General features: G+C 39.6%; 1 protein-coding gene across 1 annotated transcript in view; it reads right to left on the bottom strand.

Moving 5' to 3' along the window:
* Nucleotides 1–19,383, bottom strand: part of aqr (aquarius intron-binding spliceosomal factor) — a 58,393-nt gene that overhangs the window by 16,585 nt on the left and 22,425 nt on the right. The window contains exons 20-27 of the mRNA XM_061795287.1: nucleotides 16,396–16,565; nucleotides 15,520–15,761; nucleotides 15,286–15,435; nucleotides 14,573–14,642; nucleotides 12,404–12,514; nucleotides 12,213–12,322; nucleotides 8,184–8,319; nucleotides 4,109–4,318 (exon numbers count right to left, since the gene is read on the bottom strand). Coding sequence (XP_061651271.1) covers nucleotides 4,109–4,318; nucleotides 8,184–8,319; nucleotides 12,213–12,322; nucleotides 12,404–12,514; nucleotides 14,573–14,642; nucleotides 15,286–15,435; nucleotides 15,520–15,761; nucleotides 16,396–16,565 — 1,199 coding nt within the window. The remainder of the gene's footprint in view (nucleotides 1–4,108; nucleotides 4,319–8,183; nucleotides 8,320–12,212; nucleotides 12,323–12,403; nucleotides 12,515–14,572; nucleotides 14,643–15,285; nucleotides 15,436–15,519; nucleotides 15,762–16,395; nucleotides 16,566–19,383) is intronic.

Raw genomic sequence — 19,383 nt, 5'->3', positions numbered from 1 at the left:
TACTTTTCAGAAGTTGATGCTGACCAAATGATAGAAGATTGCCACGAAGGATGACAGATAAGAAGATTACTGTACCAGATGATGGATGACATATATATCTATTGTGCGCCAAAGAGGCTCTTTAATAGTAAGACCCAAGTACTCTTAATAGCATTGACTGCCTACCTTTGTCTCATTGTTGACATACTGTGCACGTAGTACAATTCATATTTAATTAAGTTTTCAGAAGGAAAAAAAAAAACCTTTTAATGTCTCACAGAAATTGTTTTGCAGATATTTATTTCACTTAGCATGTATTTCCAAAGTTAGTTTTGAATTTCTCATTAATTTTTATTTTGTTTTGACTTTTTGTTTTTCAAATTTAGGTAGTTATAGTTTAGTTTTTGTTAGTTAGTGTTAATTTTATTTGTTTAATACAGGGTATGTGCCAGGTGTGAGATTAGAAAAAACAAAACAAAACATCACTTAGGACAGATGAACAAATCACACAACAATCAAATACAAAAACTAGCAGAAAAAAAAGTTAATAAATTTCAAATTAACCCCAAAAGCTTACGTATGAAATAAATCGACAATCGAATTGTAGTTAGTTTTTTATTCGTTTTGTGAAAAAACAATGCCGTTTCAATTAGTTACCGCTTTAAAACCTGATATTTTTATTTCAGTTTTTGTTATTTATTTTGTTTTTGTTTACTAAAATAACCTCGTATAGCACAGCATAGCTCGTTATTCACTCATGAACTGTGTCATCTTTTCTCACCATCACTACACACTCTTTCCACAAACTACCGCGACACACACTCCGTTTGTACAGTAAAATACACATACATACTCTGTTCGAGTGTGTTAGAGTGTCCGGAACTTGCCCGACTTCCAACGTGTTGGCATTTCCCTCCCTTGTAATCGACGTGACAAGCCGAGATTCACCTCAGAATCTTCATCTTCAATTCAAAAGCTGTGCTGGTCTCAAATCCAAAGTGATGCAATCTATTGGCATCTGTTCTTCATTAGTTATATAGAAGCTGGAATTGCACAGGCAAACACTACAAGACCTCACCTACTCGTTGAGAAGGGTACTTGACAAATATTGCGGTAAAATGGTAAGTAGGTAATACTTGACCACAGCAGTGAATGAGTTAAGAATGTTAACTTGCACATTTGCCATCCTCCACTACATTTAAGACTTTGTTTTATTGATTTAAGCCTTAGAGTGGTATAAGATTTTATTTTTTGGCAATTAACAATGTTAAAGAAAAAACGATATAAATTCTTCATTAAAGATTTTTTTAATTTACCTTTTATTACTAATTACTGTTGCTGTGGTTTATTTGTTTTTACACTTGTATTAGAGTTTAAAAAGTACAAAAATGAGATGTACAGCTTCACATCTTTTTAAAAAATTGTTTTTACTTTGATTATGAGCAGTTCATTTTTTTTACGCTTGTTTAACAGTTACTAATCTCAAAGTGATAAAACATTGCCTGTGAATTTCACAGACCTCAGAATGGATTATTTAAATTTCCAATATTTCCTATGAAAAAAATTGTGGTTGATGGTATTGCATTTGACCACAGAGGTTCCACTCTAAAAACAAAAAAAAGGTGGTTAAAAAGATCCTTCTGCCTTCACGTCTCAGTGCACACTGCTCATGATGAAGTGCCACAGAATGGATGGCTATCGCTGATTGACCCCACCGACGTGATACGATCACGTTGCTTACCCGAGATAAGGTGCGAGTGTGGATATCGCCAGAAAAATCACATTATCTGTGTAAGTGAAGAAGGAAAGTAAGCATGAATGTGGGAGCGGGGTAAGACACACACACACAAGTAAATATTGCTTGGAAAGGAGAATATATGCAGAGCGACCAGTACCACACACTGGGTAATACATAATTAATGTGTTACTATTTTTGTCTCAATATCAAACCAATCAAAACCGCCAATATTTATGAGGTCTCCTTTTTATCCTCATGGCTCCAGGCTGGATGAAGGTGAAATCAACTAATGATGTGGCGATGATGGAACAGATGAGAGTCTGCGAAATGGGAGCCCGCAAGGCACTTTGTCTCCGAAAGTGTGCAGTAGTAGTATGTGTGTATGTGCACATATGGCAAAGACTCTCGTAACTTGTTTCGCTAACAACCCAGGCAACTTAGCTCGTTACTGACTATACAAACTTGTCTCTCAGTTGAGATGTATCACTTCGCCATTCGGTGGTACCTTGACGACAGAGTGTCCCAACCTCCAATCATCAGAACCTCTTTTTTTTCCCCCTCTGGTCAAACTGTGTGACCCGGTCATTAGGCACCACTTCTGTAGAGTGCTATTTTTCTTATTAAAAACATGTTACTGAAATTTTTGTTAGCGTTTTATGGGGGTTACAACGGCATAAAGGCAATTACGTTCATTTCAATGGAAAATGATGATTTGTGATACGTGTGATTGGAGTTACAAGCATGGTCACAGAATGAACTGAACTTGTTAGTCAGAGGACCCCTGTACTTCCTTGACACCAGTTAGTACTTTCTTAGAGCATTCCAGAAAGAGCGCTAAAATAGGCAAATAGTTTTTCAGCAAATGGCTGTCTCTTTTGCTCCAGAATTAAAACTCGTACAGCCAATTCATCTTATGTTGTTCTGTGTGAACCAGGAGCTAGTCTACTATGGTAAGCAACGAGTCTCAGCACATTCCGTGTTGTGACATTTGTACATGGCGGAGAAATACGCAAATTCAGCAGCCTCCCTCTCGTGAGTGGGCGTATTGCTGTTGCATGGGCGAGGCCGAGGGAGGAGGGGAGGAGGGGAGGAGACGTGATGGGGCGGATAAATCAAGGTCACCAGACATGTTGGGATATTACCTCCAGTCAATAACGCCTTTATTGCTTTTTTGCAGGGCCTCCTCGCTGTTCCCATAAATCTGATATGCTATTGTTATCTCTAGGAATACTCGATGTGCTGAGAAGAAATGATAAGAGTGAAAAATAGAGGGAAATGACAGCACTTTGAGAGACCTCTGCCAAAGCTTCAATAGAAGTATCTCTGGATGTGGACGCAAAGTGTCTTTACTGTCTTTTAGCCACAAGAGATGTGACACATGAGCATCTAAGCATGAGTTTTCTTGTTATAATTAAATTATAATTATTCAAATAGCGCAATATGTATCAGATAGCAATTAAACTTGAAACGCCACAAATTTTTGTTTTGTAATATATATATATATATATATTTTTTTTTTTTTGCCAGATAAATATTTTTGGTTTATTTTTAATGTACAGGATTTTAATATACACATCATAGATTGCCATCACAATTTTCTTTAGACTTATTTAATAATTTATTTCTGTAACGGTTATATGTGGAATTTCTTTTTTTAAATATTTAATTATTACTTACAGATTACATAACCCATTGTTAACCTGAAATTTTGCTCAAATATATCAGACATTTTATTTTTAATAAATATAAATCTAAAATGAAATACTTTATGACATGATTAATAATTGGATTGCAACAATTCTTTTAAAATTGCAATTAATTAATCATTCATGTCTGACAATGTAAATCTGCAGATCATTTTTCCAAATATGACAAAAAATATTTTTCATATATGGGAATTAAAAAAAATAAAGTGACATGATCAACTTACTTATTTGAGTTTTTTACTTTTTCAAGTAGGTGAAAAACTCGAGGTTGAAGATTATACATATTTTCTCAAATTCCTCAATATTGTTAAATATTATTCCAAATAAAGGCCTTCACCTTCATCCTGTGTTCTGCGAGTGAGTAAATAAACACCCTCCGCCCCTATTGGCTGAAAGAAATATGGCATATAGTTGCACACATGAATTCGTGACTATATAAAATTTTAGGAGTTACATACAGGTATAGTATCCTAAATAATGCTCCATGTGTAACATAACTGAATAAAATGACATCATATCCACATTTAGTCAATCTGATATTGTGATTTACACTGCATCAAACTGTCATTGTTGAGTTCATATTCATCTCTGTTATTTGTTGCTGTGGTCACATGAACGAGCTCAACTGTATTTCTAGTTCTATAAATAACATTGTTATTGCAGAATGTGTGTGTGACCTTCTTACCTCCAGCTGGGTAAATATCTTTTTAATGTGTCGGTAGCAGCCCTCTGCGATGTCCATGTCCTCCTCGTAGGAGCGGCCCTTGAAAACGGGCTGGGGGGCGTTCGAGAAATACTTGTGGAAGGGGAAGAGCGCTGCCACGGCCTCCACCTTCACCTCCACACCCTGTTTGGGCTTCACTTTGCTCAGGTACTCTTCCCACCGGGAGATCACCTGCAGTGAAGGAAATGCGGCAGACGTTAGGAGCCATTAAATACAGTTAGGGCTGGAAGTTTTATGATTTGTGTCCTTAATATGTATGGATTTTAAATACAACAAGCAACATGTGAATGGCATGCTTTAATTTATGAGGTTTGACAAAAATATGGCATGCACCATTTCGGAATGACAGTCAATTTATGCATGTACCTCAATTTTTAGGGATTCAACAGTATGTAGACAAAAGGGACATCACTGAAAATATAACAATTCCTAATACTTTAACCCTTACACACTGTTCGGGTCAAATTTGACCTGTTCTGACATTTGGAAGCCATAAAAACATCCTACATGTCATTCTTTCTCAAATTTGATGCCATTTCCTAATGTGACCCAAAAAGTGACCAAAAATACATAGAAAATGTCATTCTTATGTACAGGTGCAACAAAGTTTGTGCACACTGAGGCTGCTCCAGGTCATTTTGACCCGTGTTTACTAAAATGGATTTTAGGTATACCAGTATGGGTTGAATTAAGGAAATTGGTGGTAATGGTGGGAATCTTGACACTGTGAATGCCATAATTGTGGAACAGCGGTAACAGCGTTCAAGAGGGAGCTTGAACCAGTCCTGAGAACTGTCTGTGTTCCACCACATTTGCACTGCAGAGACATGCACCAGTTGGTTATTGAAGGGTCATTGGGGAATCTCCAAACTGTGAAAGAGTGAAACACCAGAAAATGATCATTCATACAGAACATAAGTCATACAGAAGTCAGGCGTCAGACTGGCTATTACGTGTTGAAAAGATCAGTTGTTCCTAATTTGATATAGACAAATATTAGAAGGATATTCTTGGCCCCGAAGCAGGGAAAACGAACAGTCAGTAAGGGTTAATATAAATGCTAGGTTTTTCTTACAGGTCTCAAAATACCCCAAGGATCAAGAAGTACAGCACAATCTTCATCCGTTTTTTTCCCCAGCACCTCGCAGAAATCAGCCTGTTTTGAGGGGCGGTTCTGTCTCATGTAACTGAGCCACTGCTCACACCACCCCCCTATACTCCAGGGTATGCTCAAGCCACAGGTTTGACAGTGTTACAGTTATTTAGATCACTGTAAAATAGCCCCCCCCCCTCCAAAAATTGTTTTAATTTTCCCCGTATTACTAGTCTTTTTTTTTTAATTTCCACACATACTTTTTTATGCCAATGTAAGCCTTGGTTTGTTCGATTCAAAATTGTTTTCAAGTTGCCTTTTCAGCAAATGCTTCTGGCTAGCTAAATTGGTTTTAGGGCTTGCACATTGCAGCGCCACCTGTTTAAGTATTAAGAATAAAAAGTTGTAATATGAGAAAGTCAAATTTTACATGAATAAAGTCACAAAACCTAGTTTTCTTGTAATATTAGGGCTACTTTATGCATTTTATACACACAAAGCTTCAGGAATTTTGGGGCAAAAATAGAGATAAGTCGAGCAGTGTTTTGAGAATAGAACACAAAAATCAATAGAATTTACTACGACTGCTCTCAAAGAATTAAAACTTTTCCCTCATAAAATTACGACTTTTTTTCCTCTCAATATTGAGACTTTATTCCCACAGAATTGCAACTTTTTCAACAATATTAGGGCTTTTTTCATGCATACATTTTTATATACTTGTACGAGTCAGCTTTGTGTTTATGTTATGCTCTACGCAAATTTTTCTGGTTGGCTAAAGAACTGGCAGCGTATGCGCTAACTGTTGTTTTGGTAATTTTGTGTTTAACAAATTGCATAGTAGATTTCATGTTTTTTTTCAATGCCATTAATATGGATGTACATTTTCCTTTTTTTATGTTTGAGTGATACCTGTGTATCTGTGTCTATAGCCTAGGTCAGGTACGCAAAATTGAAGATGGCAATTACTTGAAATGTACTCGATTTGGCCTCTACTATAAATAGAAAGAAATCCCTTACAAGTGTTCATATGTCAGGTGAATCTGTCTGAGAGCGTACACTTTGGGGAGAATCTATGTCTCTAAATGTTAAAGCAGACAACTTGACGTGTTAAAACTTAATGTTTTCTGAAGACAAATGAGAACAGATCGGCGCACTCTTGGGAAGGTGCTCCAGCTGGGAACCTAATAAAGCGGCTTCAACTAACCAGCAGGCAGTCCCGGTCTATAAATACCCTCTGTGGAAAGAAACTTTGACGACAACTTTACCAAGTTGGCTTGCGGGTTCAGTCGTACACATTACAACTGTAATGCAGTGTTACCTTGACTGACGAGTGCCCCAAGTTGAGATACGTACGTACCTTCACTTGATCTTTTTTGTTTTGGTTTTTGTTTTCTGTCGTGAGCAAAAGATTGACTTACGAGTCAGCTTCAGTCACTCCGCCACTAGAAGGAGGTAACAAACTTCACAACATCCGGCCACCATGAGTCGTGAAAGTGACAGAAAAAGTAACTGTTTTGTTTTGAATCAAAGCTTGAAATGTTTGAATAAGGAGGTGTGTGTGAAGGCAACGTGGCAAAGCAGAGTACCAGTGTAGAAAGAAGCAGAAGGAGTCAACAAAGGCTGTATAACGCCAGTTAAGGGCGGTGAAATCATTTCAAAGCTGCGGACCGCTGTCCATGGAAAAGTAGAGGACAGAGAATCTGCTGAAAATGAGGAAAGTGTGGCGAAAAAAGGCAAACAGTAAAGAAGATGAAAGGTCCCGTATTTTGCCAAACCAACTTTTTCTTGTATTTGGGACGTAATATTCGCTCTGTGGTGCCTCAGTAAATGTGAAATATGATTTTTTTCTCGAGCATATCTACGTCACTAGCGAAGATCTCCACCTACCTCTCCGCTCCCGAGCCAGCGCTGTCAACCTAACAAACACGTGTGCTCTCAAAAGTGGGTCTTCTACATGGAGGCAACCAATCAGAGGAAAGGGGACGGTCTTGTCAAATATGGACAAAGTACAACACATTTCAACCTGGAGTAGACCTACTGAAAAAAAACAATGTCTGGGGATTTCTTATTTCAGAGCTTGTCCCATGCAGGGAATCCAGCTTAAATAAATGATCTAGAGTTGAACGCATCTTTCCTATGGCCCAAGAGTATGGTGATAATTCGGTGTTGGGAATAAACAGTGAGGGCCCGAGTAGGTTATTTGTGGTCTCGGGCAAAACACAGCAAAAAGCCCGTGGCAATAGTGTATTGAATAAATATGACAGTCTTTAGTGGTGAAACAGTACATACAGTGGATACAAAAAAAGTTTACACATCTTTTTCAAATGCCAGGTTTTTGTGATATCATTTCAAAACCTTTTCCACCATTAATGTGACGTATGACATGTGTAACTCAATTGAAAAAAAAAATACATCCTCTCGAGAAGGGAAATAAAATAAACAACTGCAATAATGTGGTTGCACAAGTTTGCACACCCTCTTATAACTGGGGATGTGGCTCTGTTCAGAATGAACCAATCACATTCAAACTCATGTTAAATGGTGGTCAGCACACACCTGCATCAAAGTGCCTCTGATTAACCCCAAATAAAGTTTAGACGTTCTAGTAGGGAAGTTCTCGCCTGCAGAGAACTTCCACAGCAACAGAGCGACCTTATTGTTCACAAGTATTAGTCAAGGGAAGAGTACAATTTTTTTCCCCAATGCACTTAATATACCATGGAACACAGCGACGACGGCCATCATCATGTGGAGAAAATGTGACACAACAGTGACATTATGCGCAAAAACTGTGCCCTGTACCAAACTGTACAAAACGGTTCTTGCGGAAAACAAGACGGACATAGACCACAACCCAAAAACTACAAAGCGAGCCAGTAGGAATAAAGCAGTCACGTGAAGAAGGTGATCCCATGGCATAAAAACAAAACCACTGGCTACCTGGTAGAGGTAGAAGTGTCCAGCTGTCTCGCAGGTGTAGGAAACATCACCGGGTACGCCCAAGCTCTCCTGAAACCTTCCCACCTCCCGGAGAAGCTCCAGTCGTCGGGCCAGGACGTAGTTCACCCGGCCGTACCTGTAGACGGTAGCAGGGTGCGGTTAATCAACGGTCATAGTAAAATTTCAATATTTTGTCACATTGCAAATGTATTTTCACAATTTGATTTCTTTTAATATCACAACTTTATTCTAGTAATGTAACTTTTTGTTAATGTAAAATTGCAAACTTTTTTTTATAAAAATGTCAATTACTCTTGGAAAATTATTACTTTACTCTTATAATATTGCGACTTTAGTCATGCAAAATTGTAACTGTTTTTCCTTTAAAAATATGATATGTTGTGATATATTCGCTTATTTTACAATTACTTGTTTCCTTGTAATATTATGACCTAATTGTAGTGATGTTATTTTTTAATTATTGTAAAAGTATAGCCTTTGCCTTGTAAAACAATTAATGCCTGTCATAAAACTGCATTCTCGTAAAAATTTCAAGATTATTCTTGGAAAATTTACTCATCACTAACATAAAAACTAACAACTTTTTACAATAAAACAATTATTCAGACAATTATTCTCATATTTTTGCTATTGGTGGGAGGGCCATTAAAATCTCATAAAAATTATAACTCTTCTCATAAATATGACTTCACTTCGTAATTCTACGACTTTAGTCTTGTATTATTTTTTCTTTTCAGCGAGACCGCGATAGACCATATATATAAAAAAACAAAACAAGAAAACACGCCATTTCCTTTTTGGAATTTATGTTACATTCAAGCATTGACTGGTCTAGAGTTTCTGTCCTTAGTCGAGAACAAGCAGGTTAAGAGCATCCTTGAGGCCTGTGTGTGCGCTTGACTTTATGCAGCTGATTAGTGTTAACTCAACGCAATCAGAGAGTAGCATTCAGTGCACACAGACAGGAAGTGGGAGGGATCATAGGGGTCACACTATTTTTAGACGGCGTGTAAAGTGCAAGTGACCTTAATGCTCAGGAGGACTCACCTGTGATGCAGCTGCTCTCACATAGAGACCAATACAAGTTACCACTTGTCTAAACCAATGGTTGCCAATGTTTTACAACAAGTAGCACCTAGGAAATAGTGATGCCTAGAGACACGAGAGACGCGACTTAATTGTTTAGAGATACGAGCCATTGTTTATACGAATTTTTGCTTTGACCTGCGACCAACAATTTGAGATATGAGCGCAGTGACTCAACTCACTTCACAACAAGCAGCAGTTTGGTAGATAAAATTAGTAACAATTCTTCCAAAAAAGAGGCTTCAAACTGTTAATTGCCACTCCCAGTTTGTTTCCTCTCAAACTATACATAAAACAAGGAAAAGTACACGTCTATTTACAATAACCATGTAGCAACATAACATACAAATAAAAATTGTCCCTAAGTAAATGTTTAAAAGCAAACAATTTTTAAAGAATACATGCAAATTTATTGAACTTAAAAGTTAAATATAACTGAATTCCACTGCAGTAATTCTTTCACGCACCAATCGAGGGAGACCACGTACCACACATTGAGAATCACCGCACAAAACTACATTTGGAATGTCAGGCAGCGATGTCATCGGACAATCTAATGAAAACAGCAGGAAACACAGCATTCGCTCCCATTTGTTAGGCATTCACCGAGCCGCACTGCCTTCCGTTTTCCTATCTCACATACGCGGTGTTAATTAAAACTCTCTGGCGCTCGATGTCACCGGGGCGGAAGGAGCAGAGACGCTATATTATTACGAGGCATCTATAGGCAGGCGGGGATCGCATTAAACATTACTCGCAAGCGCTTTTTTTTTCATGTTCTCCCCCAGGCCCCCCCCTCTTTTTTCCCACTGCATAATTTACAAAAAGACTTGCTGGACCGCTATTCATAAGCGCGCTACACCCATTCTGAACAGCACACATGCACAAAATGGGGCACGGCTGTACATGTATGCCCTCCCTGCGCCACCACCTTTCTCCCACTATAGGATGCAATTTGCTCTGCGCTACAGATGTATAAGGCGGTAATTAACAAGGTCGCCTATAAGGGGACTTTAAATAGCATCGACAAAAATGTTTTAATTAATACTCAATGGCACTGGCCAATTTATATTCAAACACTGCATGGAAAACTTAAACGGTAATGATTCATATTCGAGTGGGCATATTATTCATTTTTTTTCACAATTTAAAGCCCAGGTCTGAGACTAACATGTGACATGCTTTCATCGACTTAAGCCAAGGATCAAGAATTATAGCGCAATTCTCACCCACTTTTTAGATTCTCACTGAAATAACCCTGTCTCAGGCAAATTAGCTACTGCTCACCTCACCGCCACACTACTGGGGTGTGTGCCACGCCAGAGCGACTTTTGTTGCCATGACAACAAAGGCTGCAGCTAGCAATGCAAGCATGTAAATGAGCCACTACTCACCCCATCCCTCCTACCAAGCAGTGTGCCACGCGAGAACGACTTTTGCTACCATGGCAATTAGAGCCATATGTAGGAGGTGACTACTAGGGTGAGTCCCCAAAAACAAGTAAATGTAAAAACAGCGATTATACTTCCACTCGTGGAGGCAACACTTGATCGCCAAACCACAGAATTAGACTTGACAATTAGTGTGTAGATTCGTCTATGTGGCGCATGCAGCGGACACAAACCACCGTTCGCCACCACAACCACTACGTTGACAACTTCGGCAAACAATCAAGTTAGCAACGCTTATCAGAAGCCAAGTTAACAGTAACCTGTGCGTCAAACTACTTAGCTTTTGGCTTTGACATAATAGTGTTTCTGTGTAGTCTGCCTGTTGCTTGAAAATGGCGGATCTTCAGCCAGCCCAGCTCCCAAGGCATGGGCGGAGACACTCTGTGTCGGTGCGGTTATTATGTAAAATACTCATCTTGTGCGGTCACAATCCAGTAAATCCAGGGTTAACAGCTAGTCCAAGACAACAGGCTGAAGAACAGTTGTCGTAAATCTTTTTTGACGTAATACCCCAATGCTTTTAAACCCTGACAAGTAGTCCGTCATTCCTTTATATTGGCGTGATCACACCATCAAGTTCACTTACTCCTTGTGTCGGTGCTGTAAAATACTTGGTGAATAATTATAATTAAAATGGGCCTAAATGTATGCCAGAGGTTGTAATGCCAACATTCCTGCTGCATTAGATCTCTCTCGGCGCACTGTGAGGCGAGGAAGCACGGACAGTATCGCTCAAATTTCCATTCATACACATGAATATGTAGATAATAGTTTCCTTTATTTTACCAGGTAAGACAATTGAGACAAAGGTTCTCATTTACAATGCCAACCAATTTAGGGTTCACAGTGTTCATACGTCCAACAAAAAAAGTTTATTTCAATGAAAGCATAATTCCTGCAAATTTTTCACTATATTATTTAAAATTCATGTAATTATAATTTATTGAGCAATTGCTTAATAAAAAAAAAACCAGCATGTTAAACGTATAAGTAACAGTTCAAAGGTTATCATCAATAAATTAAAAAATATATATATTTCAGGGAAAAATGGCTAGCTTAATGCAACAAATATTAAAGGACACTTACTGATGCATGTGTTCGGTGGGCCGGACTTAAAAAACAGCAGGCCATAGTTGGCCTTCGGGCTGTAGTTTGCCCACCCACTCCTGTACAAGCACCACTCGGAGTGCTTGGAGTTCTGGACGGGAGGGCTAATCACTGGTTGAAATGTGGGAGATCTCTTACCCTGCTCGAGATGCCTGAGTGGTTGAGGAGGTCTCATGAAGATACACATATGGGAGTATCAGGTGGCTCTGTTTATGTTTTGGCTGAGACTCGTTATGCATGTGGGCATCTGAGCAAGTGTGTGTGTTTTGGCTCTGATTAAATTTCCTTTTAGAACGTTTGTTTGCTAAGTCGGCATCTCCCGCTCGTATCTGTGGCGTGTCATCACGGCCTCGTCCATCCTCACCTGCTGAAGTCCTTCTCGGTTTCCAGCTCTTCTTCTCCGTGGCCCAGACGCAGGAGGTGGCGCTCGTCAATGTCCAGCGCCATGATCTTTTCAAACAGCTGGTTCAGAGCCTGGTGGACGAGAGAACGACAGCGAACGATGTGAGACCGCAACCTATATTTGTCAGGGCATGTACACGACAGTGGGCTCACCTGGTTTGAGTGTGTGACTATGAGGGTCCTCTGATCGGGAAAGTTGTGGTAAATGTTTGATATGATCTGGACGGCGACGTCGGTCTTGCCGGTACCCGGTGGTCCGACAACCTGGAGACAAAGAATGACAGACGTGATGAGAAAATTAAAGAAGAAACACGCACTGGATGCAAAAAAAATATATAGAATATAATAACAACAATATATAAATAATTCTAAGAATAAACAATATATAAATAAAAAAACAATAAAATATACCAATATATAATACACACAATAATCACATGAAAAATAGTATAAAATAAAAAGAATATAAAATTCATGATAAATAAATCACAAAATTATTAATAAAGAAACAAACATTAAAATTATACAATAAAAATAAAGAAAACCTTTACTATTACTTAATTAGAATTAGAAATTTTGTAGAAAAACAGCTAGATTTCAAAATACAGTATTCTGTGACACTTTGGGTCAGTGAGCATCTCCGGGAATAACTCCATGAGTATTTCTTTGCTGCTGCTTTGGCTTTTTTTTCTGACGGCACCACAGTAGGGTACCGGTGATGGCAAAGTAGGGTACGGAAGATGTCAAGATAACCGTAGCACAGGAAATGAAACCTATTGCGATGCAGCGGTAGTGTAGCGATGAAACTGGTCCATGTGTCTGTGTCCTGGCTCCTCTGTACAGTATGGCTAAAGTGACAATAAGTCAAAGGTAATAATAAAAGCAGCAAAAAGTAATACACTGCAGAGTCAGAGATGTTTAGTTATTGCCTGTCATGTGTGACCAATTTCAAGTGTATATATATTTTTTATCGGCCATTAAATTATTTTTATATTTGTAAGACAATGTTAAAAAGCACAGCAACCATGCGTGTCTCCACTTCAACAAATGGTCGTAAAGCCCTATAGTTTGATAAGAAATTTTGTCAGACAAACACTTCATGAAAGGAGCACTTTTTCAAATACTCAGGTTAATATATTTTAATAGTGAACCTTCGCCTATTCGCAGTTCGCTATTCACAGTCATCAGTTGTGTTTTTCTTTTTTTGTGGAACCGATACTCAGCTTTTCACTGAGAAAAACCTAGTACAAACATATTTTGTGCTTTCTTTAACACCTTAAAATGCCACCAGACGGCGCCAAAGCCCCGTCTATTAGGAAAGTAGTATTTGGTGTCACGGAAGTATTGCTGAAGTCTTCCATCTTGAATGACAGACTAAGATCTTTGTATGTCGGGAAGGATTTAAGTTCAGCCTGGGTTGTTAGTGGAAGATACAGAGAGGGCTACATGTGCACTTCCGGTACAATTTTTCTAACTCAGATAAACTGTAAGCCATTTATTTTTAAGAGTAATGTTGAAAGATTAATTTGAAATTATATGAAACTGTTTTGGGCTCATAGTTTGTGGTATATTTACACTATAACTTAAAACATTGCTTGCACAGCTAATAAAGGTTTTAAGAGAGCGACAATTTGACCCTGAAACAAATCAAGTCAATTTCTATTATATTTTCAAATTTGAACAAAGAATCCTGGAATAGATTGTGTTTGACCCGAGATGTTCCACTGTATCTGTTGGAAGCTAAAGTAAGCGACAGTATCCTAAAGGCCTCCCACCAGCATAAAATAAGGCTTGTTTCAGCAGGGGGGCGGTTGTTACAACAAAAAGAAATCTCCTCTCAGCATCTCAGGTGAGTCATTTCTGCTGGTAAATAATGAGCGTAATTTAGCATTCCCCGAATAAATGAGCGTGTAATCAGTCTACATGAAAGCGGAGGCAGGTGGATGGGGAGGCGGCCGGCATGTGTTTACTGTTACCTCTAACGACCGTCGCAACTGCCATGAAGGAAATGGTGTTGGGGCCGTTTCATGACCTGTATTTCTAAAGTAACCACAAACCTTCATCAAGGACCAATCATAAAACTGTTATTAATTGCTAAACTAGTGTGAAGTTGCAACCGGCTGTAGAATCATAAGTAGCAGGTTGGAATGGCGTGGGTCAATGTGAGATGAGTGGCGTATTTACAATTATAGATGTGCAAATCTGGTAGAATGTTTAAACATATTCTCCTTCCCACGACACGACGACGTTTGTGGAATGTCGGTTTCCGCACACTCGCTATTTGCATTTGCCATTTAAATGAGTTAATATCAAGCAACTTACCATGGTGAGCCCTGGCTGCATGCCGGCTCGGATGGCTTCGATCTGAGTAGGCGTGAAGTGAATTGTGTTCCTGGAATGACGATATTAAGGTAGGTAATTAGTCAGACAGTATAAACCGATTTGAGGTTTAAATTGGACAATGCAATTCAGAAACATTCAGGCTAGGACGCAGCAAGAGGAATATGGATGTAGAATGTAAAAGACAGCTAGATGATGATATAAAATGACTTCTGAGGATCAGTGGCTAGAAATTACCAAAAGAAAAAAAGGCTAACCTGCTAACATTAGCTTCGCATACCAAGGCAATACCCTTTGGGTGATTCGTCATCGCCTCTTTTTCTAATTTTTGAGTATACATGCCAAGAAATGACCCCAATAACCAAACATGCTAACATTAGCGTAAAAAAGACACTAATATTAGCTCTGGACACTGAAATTAAGCAGCGTTCTCCTATTTGCTATAACACTATGTTTTCTGGCTGCCCTTTGTCTCCTCTTGGAAGAAATTGGGCTCCCTTTTCCAAGGAATTTAAGACCGGAGACCCTCGTTCTCCACCAGTGATTTTTAGCGTCTCCTTCTGACTGATGGTTGGTTTATTGTGGAGTGGCGTTTCATAGTTTCCTGTGGTACTAAAGTACTGCCCGAACTGTGGTGCATAGACCCAAGCTGATGCAGAGTAGTGGAAAAGTTGCGTTAAGCGTGTATTGTTCACCTCTTTGGCTGGTTATAAGGGTAGGGCCCACGGTTGGGGGTAACATAGGGTTCAACAATCAAGGGTTTGTCCTCTTCTTCCACCTTGACTTCATCATTAGCCTTCCTCTTTTTCCCTTTGTCAGTTTGGCTTGAGACTGGAAACTTTATTCTTGTAACACAGATACCAAAGGATGGATAAGATACCTGCTTTTTTTTTTTTTTTTTTAATTAAGAAAAAACATTTGGCACTCACCGAAACGGTGGGACCTGCAGTTCAGGGTTCTCCTCTGAGACCTGAATGGAGGAGCCGGGGAAGCAGGAGCGCAGGTGGTCCAAGGACAGAAAGGTGTCGTTGAAGTCCAACGTGGAGATCTGATTGGGCATCTGGGAGTAGTGGGCGCTTCCCGGGTTACCGTAGCCAAGTATGATATCGTGTAGCCAGTCCGGGACAACGCACTCGGTGTTCATCAGGTTTCTGATGGTCTCCAAAACAGCCTAATGTGACAGGCATCCAGTAGAAACACAGGTCATTGTGGGAGTTTAGTAGTATTTTCGGGACAACATCCCACAGGAGGCTTTGATGGGACAGCGTGAAACTTGTGCATCTGTCAGTTTGGTTTTAATGAGCGCCTGGTGCATCAATCAGTGGGTAGGAAACATGTTTGCTTTTATCTGTGCCAAGCATCAAAGATTCAGAAGAATGTTCCGTGAATACCCATCAGCTCCTAATGCCTTGGAAAAAAAAAAAAAAAAAAACATGTCGTTCTTTTGCTGTGGGTTGGAAAAGACAAGCTTTATACTCCCTGCATTGGAAAATGGCAGATTTGACAAAGCCCCAGTTGAGTAGCTTTCAAACAAGAACACGCGGTGGTGTTTGCCGCATAAGTTCTTGCAGGGTTTAACTTAACTTGACCTACATAAAAACATTGGGACTTTGGCTCCTCTTAACCTTAATAAGTCTTTATCTTTGAAGGCAGGGTTCCTACGCTAAGCTTCCAGCAAGAAGGGCCTTGGATGGGCCGTAATCTCAGACGTGCCCTGGCCACAACCTTACAGCTACAACACCCAAGTGAATATAATAAGCGCCACAGAGCGAGAAAGGGGTGGGGATGGTTGACGCGCTCCAAACCTTGAAGTTATTTTCCTTCGGCTTGCGTCTCATGATGATGTTGAACGTCTCATACGGGTCCTCTGTGCACGCCTGAATACTGTTGGTCATGTCCTGCTGATATTGGTTAGGGTCCAGCCACACGCGGAATGTTCTCGAGTCGCCCCGCAGCTTGGGCTTCGGCTCGGGACCTGCATAGAAGCAATGCGACAATGATGATATGAAGTAACGAAAACGGTAGCAGACGAAAGCGGTGGGGGGGGGATAGTGTACAGGCTCAATTATTACGGCTGAAGCTGCTACTACGAAAGCCAATGCTACTTTTCAACGACGCAGTTCCATTCGCCTTGGTTTAGGGCAGTTTTCCACTTGGGATGACGTCACTAGCAAGTAGTTACTGTGCAGTGGAAAAGGCCTGCTCTATATATTTTATATATATCACTTCCTCTTTCTAAAGACGATGCTTGTGATTGGCTCTCTCTGGTCATATGCCATGTTGCGGGAGTCTCAAACATGACATACTTTTCCTAACATGACCTTGAAGGACCACGTTGTGGTGCAATTTATTAGTTGAAGAAGACTGACTTTTGAACTGTTCCACTGTTTCAAATTTTGGACATTTTATGGAACATTCACTTATCTGGGTTGTCATAAGAACTTAGCGATATTACCTAAATTGTGCACATTTCAACATGGTATGGTCAGGTGGTTTTCCACATGCTGTACACATATAATTCAACAAACACATTTTTTAAATGTATTTGATTTTTTTCATGTTTTGCTATCGGTTTATTATTTGTGTAAATAACAAATATGTGGTTCACTCCAAAATAACAAGCTACGCTTTTTAATACACTTTTTTAGAGGAAAACTCCAAGTTGATATATTCATTTAAAATTCAGAAAAGTAATCAAATGTAATTAGTTAAACTACTTTGAGAAAGGAAATCAAATAGTTACACTACTGTTACATTTTCATCACGGTAACTTGTAATTATAACAACTACATTTCCAAAGTACTCATCCCAACATTGTGTATAAGATGGCTGCAGTAGCCATGACAAAACAACTCTCCTTGGCCTGGTCTTCCTGCAGTGCTTTGCCTTTTTTAGGATGAGGAATGTGGATGCGGGGCATGACATGCAACCACGCAGAGAGAGGCTGCAAGGTATACCGAGGGCAGCTCACTGACGGATGTCTGCGGAGATTCATGCGTGGCGCATTGGGGCAGGCGCGGTGCCAGAGGAGAGGGACACTTGATCCGGCCGACCTCCTGCTGTGTATTTGCATGTCTGTGTGTGTTTATGTGTGTGCCTATGCTGAGATTGTCAAATCCTCCTAGCTAAAAAATAAATAAATAAATAAATAAAAAATAAAAAACCTTAAAAAAAAATAAGATAAATACAAAAAAACAAGAGCGTGACTCCTGCTTAGGAGTGTAAGTGACACCCTTGACGTGGAGGATAACACTTAAGGCAGCTGGGCCAGGATGTTGAGTGAGAGCCCTCCCTGTATTTAAGATATCACTGCAGCATTAAATCAACACCACTGAGGGCTACTTTAGATCCTCAGCAAGTACGGCACAATCGCATAAGAACCGATACATGATGAAAAAAGTACACCAAACACATCGAAGCTCAGCTTTGATAAAAGCGCTCAGTGAAAAATGTCTATTATTGTGGTGGTGTAGAACGACATTCTGTCATGTAGCTTAAAAAGGTATACAAATATCAGAAACAGCTCACTGTGTGATGCATTGCAACATGTTTGCAATACATTATTGTATATTATAATATGGGTAACAAAGTTTAAGGAATAAGTACCAGTTGCCCATCCCTGATGTAGACAGTACAAACAAGTATTTAACAATTGGATTTTTGTCATCTTTGTGAAGATGGAAATTTTGACACTTGCATTAGATTGTGCAGGTGTACCTAATAAAGCATCCAGTGAGGGTGTATGTCAAGTGCAACCTGACCCGTAAAGCTTTTTTTTCCACAAATATCATGCACTTGAGCAGAAACCCGGTGTAACAATTTCTCACCAAGCACGCGGTGATCAATGTGACATGTGCTCGCCGCCCAGTTAGCTGGCTATCACTTATCCCCACGGGGGGTGATTGTGAAAGTTTAACCAAGTCGACACAGCCTGGGCATGTTCCCCCAGGCGGACAACTGTTTAGAAAAAAGCTCTGCCCGTTGCATATTTAATCCAAACAGAGGAGAGAGGGGCGAGGGCATACCAGGGATACATGCTCTGACAAACGGGAAGTGCAAAATAAACACCGATGGCTGCCGGCGATGTTCGGTGCGAGCAAGGAACAGCATATGCTGGAGGGGAATGTGATAAATATCATGTTACTGTTGCATATTTTACTTTCTAGGGATGACGCGTTTATACATAAAGCATAGACTTAATCCAATATGAAAGTTGGAATAATATTAAACAATATTACTGGTGTATTAGAACTGATAGTGAAACTGGAGTTTAAAACAAAATTTAAAGGGGACTCTTATGGAAAATGCCGAGAAAGGGCAAGAAGCGATGCAGACTTGGTTGACTAAAATAAATTGTTTAGGCTCCACTGTGGACTGACCAGCGCTGCTTGCCGCTAAAGAAGCTGTTTCCACATAGATATGATCACTTTTAATGCTGTGAGTGAACAATAGCGTCTATGAACTGACCTTTTTTTTTATTCCTGATGGAAAAGGAGAGGTGTTTAATTAGACTAATTGGGGCACCATGTCTATTAGCGGGATGGCTACTATTTCAGGAAGCACACAACATTGCGGAGCGACCGGCTGTCGAAGTCAGTTGGAATACTAATCGACGTTAAAGACATCATCTCCACATGGTAGTACTACGAAGGTGCTGCTCTTTTTGGTTTGCAGAAAAGTTCAAATTGGCTCAGCAGTGAACTTTTTAAAGTATGTGTAATGTCCATGAACTGACCATATTTTTTTCCTGATGGAAAAAGGGAGGCTATTTGTCTAGCGCGAACAATGGGTGG

Source organism: Phyllopteryx taeniolatus, chromosome 13 (assembly GCF_024500385.1).
Source record: "Phyllopteryx taeniolatus isolate TA_2022b chromosome 13, UOR_Ptae_1.2, whole genome shotgun sequence".
In the NCBI taxonomy this organism is placed as follows: Eukaryota; Metazoa; Chordata; class Actinopteri; order Syngnathiformes; family Syngnathidae; genus Phyllopteryx; species Phyllopteryx taeniolatus.
Note: the sequence above shows the minus strand (reverse complement) of the source record. Positions and strands in the feature narration are given on the sequence as shown.